This window comes from Alternaria arborescens, assembly GCF_004154835.1.
Source record: "Alternaria arborescens strain FERA 675 chromosome Unknown contig_10, whole genome shotgun sequence".
Lineage (NCBI taxonomy): Eukaryota > Fungi > Ascomycota > Dothideomycetes > Pleosporales > Pleosporaceae > Alternaria > Alternaria arborescens.
This window is the reverse complement of record NW_021167865.1, coordinates 565,715-582,648: the sequence shown is the minus strand read 5'-3', so window position 1 is coordinate 582,648 and position 16,934 is coordinate 565,715. Positions and strand designations below refer to the sequence as shown.

Below are 16,934 nucleotides of genomic sequence, written 5' to 3'. Positions count from 1 at the left end.
TAATACCCCTTCTTTCTCCAGCTTCCCAGGTATATCATCGAAATCCGTGGTCACTCCTACCAAGCCACTCAGTTGGTGTAGCCGCAGCGGGAACAGATCTCGCCGTCTTCTAGCTGAATGTCATCGCTCTCATCGACACAATCATGGCCCGTGTTCACGAGATGCTTCTTGTAGGCTTCGTTTTTGCTGTTGTCCAACTTCTTATCAACCTCTTGGAGATCCTTGTCGAGTTGGGAATGTTCTTTGCGGTTCTCCGTCCCAGAAGAGTTGGAAACGTTACCGAGAGACTCTTGTGCTCTACGCGAGATGGATGACTGCGCAGTGGCACTAAGACTGCGAGTCCCAGTGCGGCCAAGGGAGCGCATGTCGCGGGAGTGGAGAGTGTCGGTATCAGTATGGCTAACGGTGCCCTTCTCTGTCTTGAACCTGATAAACGCCTCCGTGTCGCATTGGTTCTCATCCTTGGTATGGCGAAATTGCTCTCCGGGTGAGGTAATGCTCTTGCTATTGGCACGAGAACGTCTGCTGCTGGCGACCGATCCACGCATTGCTGAAGTGTCGCTCTTTGCAGTGCCGCCGTTAGCACGAACTTCGAGAGAGTGTGGTTTGTCGGTCCCTGATTTGGTTGCAATTTCTGCCTCGGTCTTGGGCCTGATAGCCATATCTGCATGGTGAAACTCGTTCAACCTCTCTTGACAGAATTGCTCCTGAGGCGATGTGAAGTTCCTGCTGTTGGCACGGGATCGTTCATAGATGGGACTCGAAACGGATCCAGAACCGCTGCTCGGTGACAGTTGACGCTCACGTTTAGCTACGACAGACTGAGCTGCAGCGGCGATACCCCCTTTCTCGGTATGACCATGGGCACGAGCTTCGAGGGAATGGAGACGGTCAGCCTCAGTCTTGGTGACAGTGCCTTGCGTGATTTTGTGTTCGATCTTAGCAATTTCCTCCTGGAGCTCAGCCTCGACTTCGGGGTGGGGGGCGTTGGTATGACCGACGGCCTTTTGTAGTTCTGTGGCGTCGTCAGTGTATGTCTCAACATTCAGCTCAAGGCCAGCTGGGTGGGGTGTGTAGTAGGCTTATGAACTTACTACTAACAATGCTCTGAGCAACACGAAGTATCTCGGTAGTTGCTTCCTCAGAGCTGCCGTCCACAGCGGTATGCAGGTCCTTGGCGGCCATCAGCAGGGAACGATGAGGAGCCTGGTCGTGACTGGGTCCCTGATATTGCACACCTTGTTAGCAATAGCTAGGGATTCGACGGCAGAGATAATGCGGACCGCTCTGTCGTCAGGCTTAGCGACGTTCTCAGTCAGAATGCGAGCCTCGTCCGCCGTGATGCTGCCTGGATCGGTCTTCAGCTTCTTCAAAACAGACTCCAGTTGGTCCTGAAATCGCTGGGACGAAGTGGTGGCATCGCTGCTAACGTCCGAAGTCGTCTTCTCGCTGAGAATGTCGCTCATGATGGCTGATAGAGGTGAGGTTGTAGGTGATGCTCGAGTGAAAGAAGTGGTGAGTTGGAAGTGCAGAGAGGAGAAGTGAGGTAGTAGTGTCCTATATTGGCCGTGACGCCGCTGTATGGAAGCAAAGTGCAGGAGCAAACGGTGAGATCAGACGATACTGACAGCAGACCTTTCCTGAACCAGGTGGATACCCAAGGCATATCCCAGATCCAACGGAACATTTCCCCGAAGATGAAGTAGACGCCGCTTACGAGTTCGCGTATTCTGCGATTTGCTCTTTCCATAAGTGCCACAGACAGCTACCGTGACAACGCAAGTGAGTGATGACATTATAACGTTCGAAGTAGGAAAGGCTAAACATAAGGAGCAAAACAGTTGTTAACTTTCGGTTGAAATTGCGAGAGATTTACAACATGATGCAGCGCCCTATCAAGCTCGACATGTCTTTGCTCAAGAGGCGATGAACAAACCTCGCAAAAACATCTTGACCACACAATAAGTGAAGACTGTAAAGGAAGAATGATTATACATACATACATCACTTCTACAAATCGTTGTCGTTGATATTCGCCTCCTTCTTCACCAGCAGGGCCTATATCATTGTCCATACCATCCTCCAAATCACCCTACTTACCACGCTTCCGCTCGGCTGCTTCATCATTGTCACCTAAATCGCTTGCTATACCCAACTCCCCATATACACCATCTATGTTCTTCTCTTTCAGGTACGCATCAAATGCATCATCTTCAGCTGCAAAGCTAGATCCTGCCACCAACCCGTCTTCTAGGGAGAGATTGGGGATCTAGACATCGCTCTGGCTACGATCGCGGACGGGTCATGAATCGTACTCATAGACAGAATCCTCTTTAGAATCGAATTGGAAATCGGCATCGTCCTGCGAAAGTGATCGGTTCTTCCCTTCATCGTCATCGGATATGTCTTCTTGATCGATGTGTTGCGGTACTGGTTCGACGATGTTGAGACTACGCGCCTCGATCACGCTACATTTGTTGATGTCTTTGCACTTCGGATCTTCCTACTGCAATGCAACATGTTGATGTGCTAATAATTGGGAGACGTATTGATAAGGATTGATTAGTTTGGGAGGTTGAGGATAAAAGCAAGCAAGAGATCCGAACGAATGCGATGACGGAAGCGGCCCTGAGTAGCCGTGGAAGGGTAATATGCCAACTGATGTGCACAAGTCTAACCTACTTCATAAACTCGGCTTGTTGGTTCGTTGATTCAGATAGCTGCATAGTAAAACGAGTTTGAAGTAAGCAGAAGGTTGGTTTGACAATAATGTCCGCTGCAGTATAGCCGTTGATAAAAGGTCTTGGTGTTTGTCGGCTGCGCGATGACGCGGCCGCTGCCGAAAAGCCGAAAAGCAAGGATGAATGGGTCACTAGCCCCACCAAAATCCCGCTGTCAAGCCTCAACACCCACCTCTACTGTGTACCTGCTCCGATGTCCTGCGCCACATATAGGTTTATTCCGCCAGAATGGTCAGCGCCCAAGATGTCGCGGGTCGCAAGTCGGACACGGGTACGGATGAGCAAAAGCAAGCCGCGCAGATGATCCAGCGCAACTATCGCGGCTATCGAGAGCGTAGGCAGCTTCAAGGCATGGGCCTAGATGCTAGCGCACGATGGGCAGAGGTCCGAGACGTTTGCCATACATCAGAAGACATGCAACTAATGGTACCAGGCTATACGCGATGGTCAGCAGTCTACCCCGATATCTCCTGCGCCTAAGCTAAACCTCTAAAGCGAAATGGCGTAATGCGACGAGACCCAAGCCGCGCGCGGAAGAAGCGGCTTTGCGCGAGAGCCTCACCACACCCGAGGAACGTTCACGAGCCAACTCGACGGCAGCGCGCGAGAAGTGGAAGCGTGTGGGCGAGATCGCGCGGCGAGCAGGAGCCGACGATCCCTACGATGTCTCGCCCACGGATGACGAGGATGCGCCCGAGAACCACACTGAACAGCGGCGGAAGCAGAACGAGTCAAAGACCGAGCGTGAGAAGACGGCCAAGATGATGGATCTCCAGTACTTCTTGGAAATGGTCGACCAGAAGCATCGCTATGGTAGTAATCTAAGGGCTTACCACGACCAGTGGAAGAGAGCAGACACGCATGAGAACTTCTTCTACTGGCTAGACAATGGCGAAGGCAGACACTTCGAGCATCCAACTGTCTCCAGAGAGAGATTGGACACAGAGAGGGTGCGCTATCTATCGCGAGAGGAGCGCCAAAATTACCTGGTTACCATCGACGACGAAGGACGGTTGTGCTGGGCGAAGAACGGCGAACGGCTCAACACATCTATGGATTACAAAGATAGCGTCAATGGTATTGTACCAGCCGACGACGATACCCCCGCCTATGGTCCGAAGGCCAAACTCCACTCCGGACAAAGTAAGACCCTTCGACGAAGTTCGATGATTTCGGTGAGCTCAAGCTCGTCAATTTCGGAGAGCGATGCGGAGGCAGAACACTATGTCAATGAGGACCTCGACAAGGCTAAGGGCATCTCGAAACTTAAACATGTGTCAGCCGCGACTATTCTAAATCACCTACTGCGAAGTTCGGTAAAACCGAACTCGTGGATCTTCGTAAGATGTGCTGCACTCCTTGCTCCAGCCAGACATACTAATCTAGCATAGGTAGCCGACACGTCTTTCCGCCTGTACGTTGGAATTAAGCAATCGGGTGCCTTCCAGCACAGCTCTTTTCTACATGGGGCCCGCATTTCTGCCGCGGGTTTGATCAAAGTCAAGGATGGCCAGCTAAGGCGCCTCTCCCCCCTGTCTGGCCACTACAGACCTCCTACGAAGAACTTTCGTGCCTTCGTGCATTCGATGAAGGAGAATGGAGTAGACATGTCCCGCGTCTCCATATCCCGATCGTATGCCGTACTCGTCGGTCTCGAAGCTTATGTCAAGACACGCAAGAAGTTCAAGCATGGAGTTGAGCACGTCAAGGAGGCAGAGACGAAGGTTGTACACCCAGAAGAATATGAACGTAGAATCGAAGAGCAGAAGGACAAGAGCGAAAGCGCACAGAAAGAGCGGCAACTACTTGCGCAGGAGGCGGAAAGGAAAGAGGCAGAGAAGAAGCAGACTAGTTTCGGTCGGCGACTATGGAAAAGGCTTAGTCGAGGCGGTGGTGAAAACGACGACCTGACACCCAAAGAACGAGAGGCCGCCAAGCAGAAGAGGAAGAAGTGGATATCCAAGTCAGGAGAAGACGTCGAAGATGGTATTCCGCCTGATGGGCATCGAGACTCTGCCCCTGCATCATGAGCGGCTGGACGCGAAGCGGGCTGCAAAGCGGGCTGCCACTGTTCCTGCATGACCCCATACCTACCTACCTGTGGCTTATTTTTACGTACCTACGATATCCCCATCGTCGATTGACCAAGTATTGCTAGCGAAATTGATGTTGTAGAATAAACACCTTCCTTAAGGACCATAGATCTACCTTATCCGCGTGGTGTCATTGCTAGATCATCGTGATGGCGCGCGATCATTGCACTTGGATCGAAAACGTTAAATCCAGGAACCAGAAAACAGGTAATGTCTTGACTCGCTCGCTTTCCAAGCCTCCGGACCCCGTTCCGTGCCGCCATCATTCTTACGAACGGCGGCGACTGACATCATACGCGTCGTCACGGACCCAGATTTCCATCTTTCTTTTTTGGTTGCAAAATGTGTGTTGCTGTTGCAGCCTGTTATTCGAGCATGACTCGGCAGATTGCAAGATAGGGGTACCTGAGCTGAATTGATCGATCGTGCGTCTGCGCAGAATTGCTTGTGCAGCTGTGGCGCAAACAAAATTATGGGTACGACGGAGGTGTCTGGATCGAGGCCGCTACACAGGTAGTCCTCATCGAGAACACGTTGTGTGTATAGACGGACTTTTGGTGTCAATAAAATCCCCGGACGTTAGCTACCATGGTAATATAGAGTTCGTCTGCAGCCTATTAGCGGTGCGTGGTGTCACTCGCAGTTGGAAATCGGCCAACGTCCCGACCGTTGCGCTGGAGCCCCGCCGTTCATCGTATCGAGACACGGCGTGGTGTGAGCTCTTTCAGCTCCAGCCAGCATAGGAACGTCCGGACGTGATACTTTTCGGATGCTCTGTGCCGAATCCCGTCGTTCCTGATCTCCCAGCCGCGGTAACGCAGGGTCTCCTTTCTTTCCCATGCCATGTCGCGCTTCAAGCTCGTGGTGCTCACGATGGTGGTACCGAGGTTTGGTAGCGTGCAGCGATCGGCCGCCAAAAGGAAGCTATCGCTGTGCTAAGCGACGTTTGAGCAGGGGAGCTCCCGACGCTGTGACGTCAGTAGCTCGACAATATCATACGCGTCGCTGCAACCTGCTTGGACACACGGCACGACTTGCTCTTCCATCCTGCTGCATGCACCATTTTGATAGGAGGGGCATCATTCCCGCCAGGGATCTTGTACCCGATTCACAAGAAAGGCAGCCACAGCGCCGCCGATCGGGCCTGGACTCTGTGTGCTTTTGCTTCACCAGCTCGTCTCGTACTGCATATTGACTTGCTTCGGGGCATCTACAACCCGGCATTGGCCTGGTAGAGATGAGGCCAGTGTGCCAAACCTCTCTTCCTGTATGTCATTGGTGTACTCTTGCAGTGACTAGAGCCGTCCAGTGCAAAGAGTACCATCGTCAATTTTCTTGGCTATGGTGTTTCAGCTCCACTTCCTGGGGCAATTCAACTTCTACCCTGGCAGCAGTCCGCTCTCCGCGGTTCATCGACGATGCCAAACCATCCCGTTTCCAGCCACAGGCCGCTCCCACCCCTGCTGCAGCAGCTACCCGCTTTGTCTCACCACGCTGAGTGGAGGCCATTCAACAAGGATGTGCTGACGCCCCGCTCGAGGCTGGAGCTTGTGAGTAGTGTGACGCAATACTCCTCTCGTTCGTTGCACGCAGTATGGCGCCAAAGCAGGTTTACCATGCCTCTCCACAACTGAGGCGCAAGCTCTGGCTCAAGGAGGCCAGTATTCGACGTCATCCGTTCCAGCATGCTCACTGATGAGACGTGGTATCATAAATGCCTGCTTCTCTGTGATCCTTCCAACTTTTATTTCCATACAAAGACGAACCATTCGTCAATTGATATATGACAGACAATTCATCCTCCCACAACTACTCCTACTACTCTTTCCCCCCAACACCTAATAGGAATTCCCCCCGTTCCACACGCTCTCAGTCTATATCAAGCAATAAGTCAGGAAGCAGCCATCACCGCGCTACTTCCTACAGCACATCATCATACACAATTCAAGGACACGATAACTCGTACAACGTCTCGAGCGTTCTATACAACAGCATGCCTTCCCCAGCAGCAGGAAAGGGTGACACCCCCCGCACCCCTACCAAGCTCGGACGCAAGCCGCAATCATCTGCCCCCAAGTTGAACAAGCCTCAGCAAGGCAAGTCGGAGGACGCCCCCACCCCCGATGTGCCTGAGCAAGCAGAGGATTTGAAGCAGCAAGGACAGGAGAAGGCCGAGGACGCAAAGAACCAAGCGCAAGACACCGCCGAAGACACCAAGCAGCAGGGTGAGGAAGCTGCCCAAGACACCAAGGGCAAGGCGGAAGAGGCCGCTGAGGACACTACCGGCAAGGTTTCACAAGCTGGTGATGAACTCGAGCAAGCCGACCCCAAGCCAATCGACGACGACAACGACGCCGATGAGGAAGATGACGACGACGCTACACACAAGGCTGGAGACGATGCGGAAGACACCGCCGAGGACACTGCCGACAACACAGAAGACGATGCAACAGAGACTGCTAGCAAGGCCGCTGACACCGGCAAGCAGGCAGGTGGCGGTGCGTTGAGCGGTGCTCGCGGTCTTGCTGGCCGCGCATCGAACCTCGCTGGTAAGGCTAAGCAGGACCCACAAGGGGCTGCTCAAGATGTCGGCAACGACGTTCAGGAGGGCGTCCAGGAGACAGCGGAAGATGCGCAGGAAACTGCGGAAGACACCGCCGAGGGCGCTCAAGATACCGCAGAGTCTGCCAAGGACACCGCAGAGTCCAAGGTTGGCGACGCAAAGGACACCGCTGAAGATGCCACTGAGGATGCTCAAGGCACCGCAGAGGACGCAACTGAAGATGCTCAGAGCAAGGCTCAGGATGCTACCGACGACGCCAAGGACGCCGCCGAGGACGCTACCCCCGACCTGAGTCTGCTCAAGGGCCTCGAAGTTGACGAGGATGGCATGATCAAGAATGCGGATGGCAGGAATGTCGGACGTCTCGTTGAGGGTGATGCTGAGGACCTCGCTGGCTACCCCATTGGCGACAACGGAGAGATCCTTGACGACGATGGTGATCTCGTTGGCCGCTGCGAACTCACACCCGAGATGGCCGAGGAACAGGCCAACGAAGCTGCTGGTGAGGCCGGCAACAAGATGCCCAACATCAGCGTCTTGAAGGGTCTTACCGCTGACCGATCTGGTCAAATCCTCAACGAGGATGGCGACTTTGTCGGCCACCTGGTTGAAGGCGACCCATCCGCCATCCAGGGCAAGGAGTTCAACGAGAACGGCGAGATCCTTGACGACGACGGCAACGTCATCGCCAAGGCAGAGCTTTCACCTGAAGCCGCCGACCTCCCTGCTTACCAGCAAGATGATGATGAGGAGGAGGATGAGGAGGACGGTGGTGCCACTGAAGGCGTCACCGAAGGTGCCACCGATGCCGTTGACGGAGCCAAGTCTACAGCAGAGGAGAAGGCTGCCGATGTTGAGGACGAGCTTCCTGGTGTTGAGGCCCTTGAGGGCATGGAGATCAACACCCAGGGAGAGATCCTTAACGACGACGGCGAAGTCGTTGGCAACGTTGCTGACGGCGATCTTGAGAACATCGACGATGTCAAGGGCCTCACCGTCAACGACAAGGGCGAGGTTGTTGACAAGGACGGCAACGTTCTCGGCACAGTTGAACTTGCTGAAGGCGCTGCTGACAAGCTCAAGGAGTCCGCCTCCGGTGCTCTCGACACCAGAATCTTGGACGGCCTTAAGGTCAACAAGAAGGGCAAGGTCCTTGATTCTGAAGGCGAGGAGATCGGTGAGCTCAAGGAAGGTGAGCTCAGCGAGTGCGCTGGCAAGAAGCTTAACGAAAAGGGTGAAGTCCTCGACAAGGACGGCAATGTCATTGGCAAGGTTGATGTTGTTCCCGGAGAGGCCGCTTTCACTGCCATCAAGGAGCTTAAGGAGCAGCTCGGCGAGCCCCTTGAAGGCGAGGAGGAAGAGGAGCAGGAAGAGGGCGAGGGCGAGCCCGAGATGAAGGAGATCACCCCCGAGATCGACGAGCTTGAGGGCTTCAAGGTCAACAAGAAGGGCCAAGTTCTCGACGAGGAGGGCGAACCTATTGGTGAGCTCATCGAGGGTGACGCTGCCAAGTGTGCCGGTAAGAAGATCAACGAGAAGGGCGAAGTCGTCGACAAAGATGGCAACGTCCTTGGCAAGGTCAAGGCACTCCCCAAGATGGTTGAGGCTTCCGAAGTCCCCGAACCTGAAGTTAAGGAAGTTGAAGTTACACCAGACATCAACGAGCTTGAGGGTCTGAAGGTCAACAAGAAGGGCCAGGTTCTTGATGAGGAGGGCGAGCCTATCGGTGAGCTCATCGAAGGTGACGCTAAGGAGTGCGCCGGAAAGAAGATCAACGACAAGGGCGAGGTTCTTGACAAGGACGGAAACGTCATTGGAAAGGTCCAGGCTCTCTCCAGGATGGTCCAGCAGCAAGTCGACGAGGCTGAGGATGCTGCCGAAGACGCTGGCGATGCCGCCGAAGACGCTCAGGACGCCGCTGAGGATGCTCAGGATGCTGCCGAAGAAGCTCAAGACGATGGCCGTCCTCCTCTATCCATTCTTGATGGCCTCACCGTTAACAAGTCCGGCAAGCTCGTCGACGCCAACGGCAACATCGTTGGTGAGCTCACTGAAGGTGACGCGAAGAAGCTGTCCAAGTCTGGCAACACTTGCGATGCCGAAGGCCAGTTCTGGGACAACAAGGGCAACGTTATTGGCCGCGCCCAGACCGTTCCTCAGGAAGAAGGCGAGGAGGAAGCTCCCTTCGCTGGTCTTGATGGCCTTGTTGTCGTCAAGGATGGCTTCGTCGAGGACGACAAGGGCAACCGCGTCGGCCAGGTCGTCGAAGGCGACGCCAAGAAGCTTGTCGGTCGTTCCGTTGACGAAGACGGTGATATCCTTGATAAGAAGGGATCAGTCGTCGGCCACGCCGAGCGCTACGACGAGCCCGAGGAGGAGGCTCCTGAAGAGGAGCAGCCCGAGGACTTGTCCATCCTTGATGGCAAGACTGTCAACAAGCAAGGCAACGTTATCGGAGATGAGGGTGTGCCAATCGCTCGCCTCGTCGAGGGCAACCCCAAGGAAGTTGCAGGCCGCAAGATCAACGATGAGGGTCTCATCTTCAACGACAAGGGCAAGCAGATTGGCCGTTGCGAGCTTATCCCCGAGAACGAGCGTGAGAGCAAGCCTGAGGGCATCTTCGCTGGTCTTGAGGGTCTCCGCGTCGTTCAAGGTGGCATGGTTGCTGACGAGGATGGCAACACAGTTGGCCAGATTGTTGAGGGTAATCCTAAGCGTCTTGTTGGCATGGCTGTTGACGAGGATGGCGACATTCTTGACAAGTACGGCAACGTCAAGGGCCACGCTGAGCCTCTTGAGGAGGAAGAGGATGAGGAGCCCGCCGACCTTTCGATTCTCGACGGTCTCACCTTGAACAAGCAAGGTTATCTTACCAACAGCGAAGGTATTCCTGTCGGAAAGCTTGTCGAGGGCAATGCTGCCGAGCTCGCTGGACGCAAGTCTGACGGCGATGGTCTCATTCATGGTGACACTGGCAAGGTTGTCGGTCGCTGTGACATCATTCCTCCCAACGAGCGCCCTGAGCGCAAGGAGGGACCGTTCGCCGGATTCGAAGGACTCCGCGTGGTCAAGGACGGATTTGTCGAAGACAACGACGGCAACCGTGTTGGCCAGCTTACCGAAGGCGACGCCAAGCGTCTTGTTGGTCACACAGTCGATGAAGACGGTGACATTATCGACAAGTATGGCAATGTTAAGGGCCATGCTGAGCCATGGTCCGAGGAGGAAGAGGAGGAAGTCGACCTCTCCGCTCTTGCTGGCGCCACTGTCAACAAGGCCGGCAACATCGTTGACTCCAGCGGCCAAGTCATTGGTCGCGTTGCTGAGGGTGATCCGGCTACCCTCGTCGGCAAGAAGGTCGATGGTAAGGGCCAAATTTGGGACAACGAAGGTAACGTCATTGGACGTGGTGAGCTTGTCCATGGCGCAGACAACAGACCCGAAGGCCCATTCGCTGGCTTTGACGAGGCAACTGTCGTTAAAGACGGTACTGTCCAGACACCCGCTGGCGACATCATTGGTCGCGTCATTGAGGGTGATGTCAAGAAGCTCACTGGCCACAAGGTCGATGAGGATGGCGACATCAACGACAAGAACGGCAACGTCATCGGAAAGGCTGAGCGCTGGGAGCCCGAGGAGAAGGAGCGTCGCATCAACCCTATGGCTGGCATGCGTGTCAACAAGGAGGGTGAGGTCCGTGACGAGAACGGTGATGTTCTGGGTCGCCTCACTGCTGGTGACCTTGGTCACTGCGCTGGCCTCGAGATTGATGACAACGGTTATGTCATCGACAACGATGGTAACAAGGTCGGTGAGGTTACTCTCTTGGAGAACATCCAGGAAGAGAACGAGGATGAGACCGACGAAGAGAGGCAACGTCGTGAGGATTCCGAGCTGGCCAAGAAGATGTCCGCCATCTGTGAGGACACTCTTCAGCGCGTCCAGCCTGTCATGAAGCAGATTACTGAGGTATGTTTCATCCCCACTGACTTATATCAAACGCATACTAACATCTACCCAGTACATTGAGCAAGCCGATCGCACACCTCGCGACGAGCTCGACGAAGAGGAGCTTGTCAACAACGTCAAGCCTCTCATCGAGGAGGGCTCTCGCATTCTCAACGACTGCAACGGCTCACTCCGCGGTCTGGACCCCGATGGTCGTATCGCTGCCCAAGCCAAGGGTCGTCAACAGACTGGCGAAGCCTCGCCCGAGGAGTACAAGTTGGCCGACAACCTCAAGGAGCTTACTACCACAGTTGTCACTACCATCGACAACGCAAAGAAGAAGATCTCAGACATGCCTCACGCCAAGAAGAAGCTCAACCCTCTTTGGGCCCTGCTCACCGAGCCCCTCTTCCAGATCATCGCTGCTGTTGGTCTGTTGTTGACGGGTGTACTCAACCTCGTTGGCAAGTTGCTTAACGGTCTGGGTCTCGGCGGCCTTGTCAACGGCTTGCTAGGTGGCCTTGGTATCAACAAGCTGCTTGGTGGCCTTGGACTTGGCGGTCTGGGCGATATGCTCGGAGGCGGCGGCGACAAGGACAAGAAGAAGAAGGGTGGTTCCGGCCCTATGAGCATGGTCGGCGGCCTGCTCGGCAAGAAATAGATGCCTTGACGGTGTCTGAGTAGTTGCGGGGGGAAGATGAAGTAATGTCTGTTCACATCTTTGGTTCGAAAATTGTTTTGCATATGATACCACTACCTTACCTGGTAGTGCTCTGTCATCATGGAAGTTGGCAGTTCTTTGCCTTTTTCCCGTTTTAATGGATTTTGGTCACACAAGAGCTGGAAGATCGGGGGGTCTGAAGGTCGACCTTTTGTCGCCAAAGGAAAAGAAGAGCGGGATACCGGAAAGGAGCTGTGAGCTTTCCTTGGTGGTGGATGTCACATCCATGTATGGTTCGATGATGGCATGAATTTTCTTGGGCTTGCGTTTTCAAAAATCAGCGTTCTTGTTGTCGTGTTTTCCAACGCATCATCATGCCGCGACTCTTTGAGGCCTCAAGAGCGTACGCGCGCATCTTTGGCTAGACCAGCCGGGTTTTCCTTTGTTGCACATAGTTGAGTTTAGCATTGGCGTTTATTGCAAGGGGACGTTTCTGTTGTATGAATAGTAGGAGTAGTTAGTAATCATTGTTCTTGCTTAATATTCTCGGCCTTGCTTCGACGTCCACATCATCTTTATTCTGACATGGTTGGTGAATCTCTTGATGCTACAGGGCTGATGTTAGCAAATGTCTAAGCTGAAGGCGCCTTACTACCTTTTTCAGCGCCGGGCCTTGATCGCTGCCGAATCGCGAGTATAACAGTTTCAATGTGCATTTAGCCAAGCTTTCCGAGATGAGTTGCTCCAGGCACGAGACGACTAGAATGTGGAGGAAATGAAATCAGCACATGAATCGTGCACCGAGCCAGCATGTTGGACCCTTTACCTAAGCGATTTCCCCACAACACTGACCATCTGAACTTTGTTGTACTCATAGCTTTCCTCGTTCTTGTTCCCTTGACGGTTCAACTCGTTTTTCTAATCATCCCGCTGAGGCCTGGAACGACTCCAAGAGGACTATACTGGTGACATCACAGCCAGGCAGAACATGGAATCAACAACGAATGAGCATCTTAGACCCTGAGCTATTTTCCCTAAAGCACCCACCGAGCAAACCTTACTACACCCCTATACACCTTTGTTTTTCTTGTACCCGCCAATTTGGAAGAAGCTAAGCAGTTGGGAGAAGCTACTAGATGTAGATCGATGAGAAATGTCCGATGTTAAGATTCCCAGGCTTGGCGGGTAACTCAAGGCGACTAGAAGTATCGCTCGCCCTGCATTGCGCGACTGCTAACTCAACAGGGAGAACGTGGCGCGGATCGAAGAGGTGTCGCCATACCGAAGGACGAAGCGTGCACTATATGTGCAATGCCCAAGCTGGGGGGTTGGGATCCCATGGTTCAAGCTCAACCCCTTGTTCTGGTGCGGGTGTGGCGTCGTGGTTCCTCAATGTTGCCTGGATGGGAAGGTGCTTGAAAAACATTGGTGTAGTAGTAGATCGCGGGTACAGTACCTACTGAGAGGTGACTGGTTGGTCAAGATCTCCGACCGCGATGGTGGACTTGCGCAAACCTTAACTTCAGCTCGTGGGATCATCGACCACCAACTAACGGGACCGATATTAGAAGCACCCAGTCAGAACACCAAACCAAACACGATGGCAGAACTGGCGGTTCACTAGCATCGCATCCCATCATGATGCCCTACACTTGCACCTTTCAGGACATGGCGCCCATCCGAGATGCGATTGGGCAGGGAAGGACCTCGGTGTGCCCCGGCCCTACTCGCGGTCTGTCATGACTTCTGACATTCTGGTACACCACATGCTACAACAAATGTATTGAAGGACTCGTTCATCCTGGACTCTTCGGAGTGCGAGACGCGCGGGGTCGACTCGCTCTTTAAAGCCCTGGGCCGACGGTCGCGGAAGGCGGGAATCAAACCACACGCTCGCTTTAAACTTTACCGCTACACCAAGGCTTAGGCACCAACCTCTAGCTCATAGCTGCTATTTGCTCGCAAGGCTAAAGACAACAACCGTAGTCACGTAAGGGAACCTCTATTCACACCACCTTTCGGGCAGGAGCACTCAGCACAAAGTTGGAGTGTACTCCTAACATCTGATTGCACCAACTCAAGTACATCCGCTGGCTCCGACATGAAACTTGGTCACATAACCTTGGACCTGGATACATAACTACGCTGTCTGCAGGCCAAGCTGCTGTTCCTGGGCTGTACCTGTTTCAACATGCCTTACGATCTCACAGTTGCCATCCCGACCCTGGTTGGCAGCTTGCTGTCAGCTGTCGCAACCTCTTGCGTTCTCATCTCGTACATTGTGTACGCTGATCAGCAACGGTCTTTTCGTCATGCACTGGTTCTCAACCTTGCTTTGGCTGGTGAGAGTCCTTGACAAATCACTGAGATATTCAACTAACACGTCACAACAGAATTCATCAATTCGTTGAACAATTCAATATCTGGAATCTATGCGATCGTGAACAGGGGTAATATTGCAGAGGGCCCAGCATGTAGCCTCAATGGTTGGGTAGGTCAGTGGTCTGTTCAGGCTGCCGACTTCTCAATCCTAGCCATCGCTGTCGTAACACTCCTTACGATCACCCGCAAGACTTACATGCCAAATGCCTCCCTTTTGAGCAAGGTTCTCATTTGCGCATCGGTATGGATTATTCCCACCATCACAGGTAAGCCCATAACAGCACGATCATCAATACAAGGCTAACTCAACCCACAGCGACTACAGCCGCGGGATTGGAGGAACTGAAACCTGTTAGCGGCAACTGGTGTTGGATATCCGGCAAACGTACGGATTTACGCTATGCCTTAGGTCATGGTTGGAGGTTCAGCATCATCCTCGGAACCATTGGGATCTACATCTATATCTGGGTATATATGCGACGACACTTCGTACAGCTACACAATCTCAGCGGAGGAAGATCTTACGGCCAAGGAAGCTCTAACAAAGCTGCCAAACGCCGCACTTTCCACAGAGATAATGCCATTGAGTTAAGGAGCGAGTCGCAGACGGAGCTGCACGAGATTAATGTCGAGTACCGCTATGAAGTCAAGCATTCTGAGGGGAGGAGCGGTACCAGTCTCGGAAAGGACCTTGACATTGAATCCTCGGTGGGCGACAACAGACGCCCTAGCGAAACCACACTTGGCTCGCCATTGTCACCAGTAAGCCCATACATCAAGGACCCATCAGGTACGTGCAGTCCTTTCATTCTTGAAAGCCGTTGTTTATGATAGCTTCTCCGTCTATGATAATCCATTACTGACACGTACAGCCTTGACTAAAGACTTCCCTCCTGCGGACAGCGTACGAAACGTCGCAATAGCCATGCCCGGAAGCAGTGCCAAAGTCGCGATCTCTGGAGCCTACGAGTCCGGAACCACTCCCCAGCGCAATGGAGCCAGTCCTCGGGACCTGGAGCGAGAAATCAAGAGAATGCTACTGCTAAACGCATATCCAGTGCTGTACATCATCTTGTGGTTGCCTGGTATTCTCAATCGCCTGGTGGAAGCTTCAGGTCATTCGAGCTACCCGTTGGCTATCCTACAGTGCTCAACACAGTATATCGGTCTGGCGAATGCTATTACATATGGGTTCAATGAACATTTGAAGATGACGGTCAGGCGGGACTTGATGAAGTGGTACAGAAATAGACGGGGAAGGGCACAATTATCATCATAATTCGTGAACAATAATAACTGCACGGGTTTATAATGTTAACGTCACATACTATCTTACCCTGCTTGCAGTGAACGGTGAGAGTGCGGCCTAGCGCAATGGACCCTGGATTTCCCATCACGACGCTGGCTACATTTGTGGGTTTCTTCGTCTTCCTGACGATCCTTCCACCACTCGACACGCCGCTTTAACGAGGATGGCGAACACAAAGCGAGCCAACGACGTGCGTCCAGTGACTCCATAACTAGATCAAGAAGATAACATGTAGGTACAAAAACATTACTACTTCACTTCTTCAACCTAACATCAGCAGTACTTTGCGCAATGTTACTGAGTCTCCACTTCTACGCCTTCCAGCTGAGCTAAGGAATCGAATTTATGAGTACTTATTACCTATCGTAAGGCCTGAATATAGAAAATGGGCTAACATACCATGCTTTTGGCAGATATGCGCTCGCCCTCGAAATTGGGTACGACGGCAGCTATATTTACTATATTCTAGGTAACAGTTACCGGGGTGAATTTCGACCACTCGGTCTATTGCGCGTGTGCCGTCAGACTCAGCATGAAGCGGCTTTGCTACCTTATTCACTCAGTATCTTCACATTCAGAAATGCCATTGCCCTGCGTAAATTCGTACTGCAACTATCGACATCCCAGCAAAATGCCATCAGAACCATACAGATTGGTGAGGCAGAATGTCTGCCCAGTCAGTCGGAAGATTTTGATATAATCGAATTCGCTCATCTGAACCGACTGGGGGGACTACAAACCATTGTTATCGAAGAGGACCGTGGACTTGCAAAGATAGTGAGGTCCTGGAAGGCCGATGTCATGGTCAGGGTCTGGAAATCCGGAGACGATGTAGACATGTGGTATCCCTGGTTTTGGTGGTAAGCAGGGCAAAAGATGTCTACTAGCAGTCTTGATAGAGAGAGAAAGTAGAGTGCAAGGTGGTATGGCCCTCTAGCACCAAGGGGAAAGTCGGAAGTAAGATTCAGAACACCAACCCTCCTTGCCCTAACCACGCACTACAACTTCGTAATAAAGAAATAAGAAAAGGTATATAGATACAATACAAGGCTGCGAGTACTTCTAAGATTTTAGATTTTAGAACTTTGTACGTTGTTGCAGTGTTATAAGGGCCACCCACCATCAGCTTGTTGCCAACTTTCCCCTTGGTGCTAGAGTGGCCTAATGCCATGAACCAGGCGATACATCTAGATGAACCTCAAATTCAACTGCCCTTGATAATTGCATATCAGACCAA

At 52.8% G+C, this 16,934-nt stretch overlaps 4 protein-coding genes across 4 annotated transcripts; 3 read left to right on the top strand and 1 right to left on the bottom strand.

The window, feature by feature from the left end:
• Positions 1 to 68: 68 nt before the first annotated feature.
• Positions 69 to 1,466, bottom strand: AA0111_g5264 (hypothetical protein; the record flags this gene model as incomplete). Its single annotated transcript, XM_028651357.1, has 3 exons — positions 69 to 1,015; positions 1,095 to 1,224; positions 1,284 to 1,466. The coding sequence occupies 3 exons, from the start codon at positions 1,464 to 1,466 to the stop codon at positions 69 to 71; spliced, it is 1,260 nt and encodes a 419-aa protein (XP_028507257.1).
• A 1,503-nt stretch (positions 1,467 to 2,969) lies between these two features.
• Positions 2,970 to 4,771, top strand: AA0111_g5263 (hypothetical protein; the record flags this gene model as incomplete). Its single annotated transcript, XM_028651356.1, has 4 exons — positions 2,970 to 3,125; positions 3,175 to 3,187; positions 3,237 to 4,081; positions 4,133 to 4,771. 4 exons carry the CDS (start codon positions 2,970 to 2,972, stop codon positions 4,769 to 4,771), a joined length of 1,653 nt encoding a protein of 550 aa, XP_028507352.1.
• Positions 4,772 to 6,827: 2,056 nt separating this feature from the next.
• On the top strand, positions 6,828 to 12,006 carry AA0111_g5262 (hypothetical protein; the record flags this gene model as incomplete). Its single annotated transcript, XM_028651355.1, has 2 exons — positions 6,828 to 11,366; positions 11,419 to 12,006. 2 exons carry the CDS (start codon positions 6,828 to 6,830, stop codon positions 12,004 to 12,006), a joined length of 5,127 nt encoding a protein of 1,708 aa, XP_028507353.1.
• A 2,191-nt stretch (positions 12,007 to 14,197) lies between these two features.
• On the top strand, positions 14,198 to 15,667 carry AA0111_g5261 (hypothetical protein; the record flags this gene model as incomplete). The annotated part of the gene is made up of 4 exons (XM_028651354.1): positions 14,198 to 14,348; positions 14,400 to 14,654; positions 14,705 to 15,178; positions 15,261 to 15,667. The coding sequence occupies 4 exons, from the start codon at positions 14,198 to 14,200 to the stop codon at positions 15,665 to 15,667; spliced, it is 1,287 nt and encodes a 428-aa protein (XP_028507350.1).
• Between the last annotated feature and the right edge of the window lie 1,267 nt (positions 15,668 to 16,934).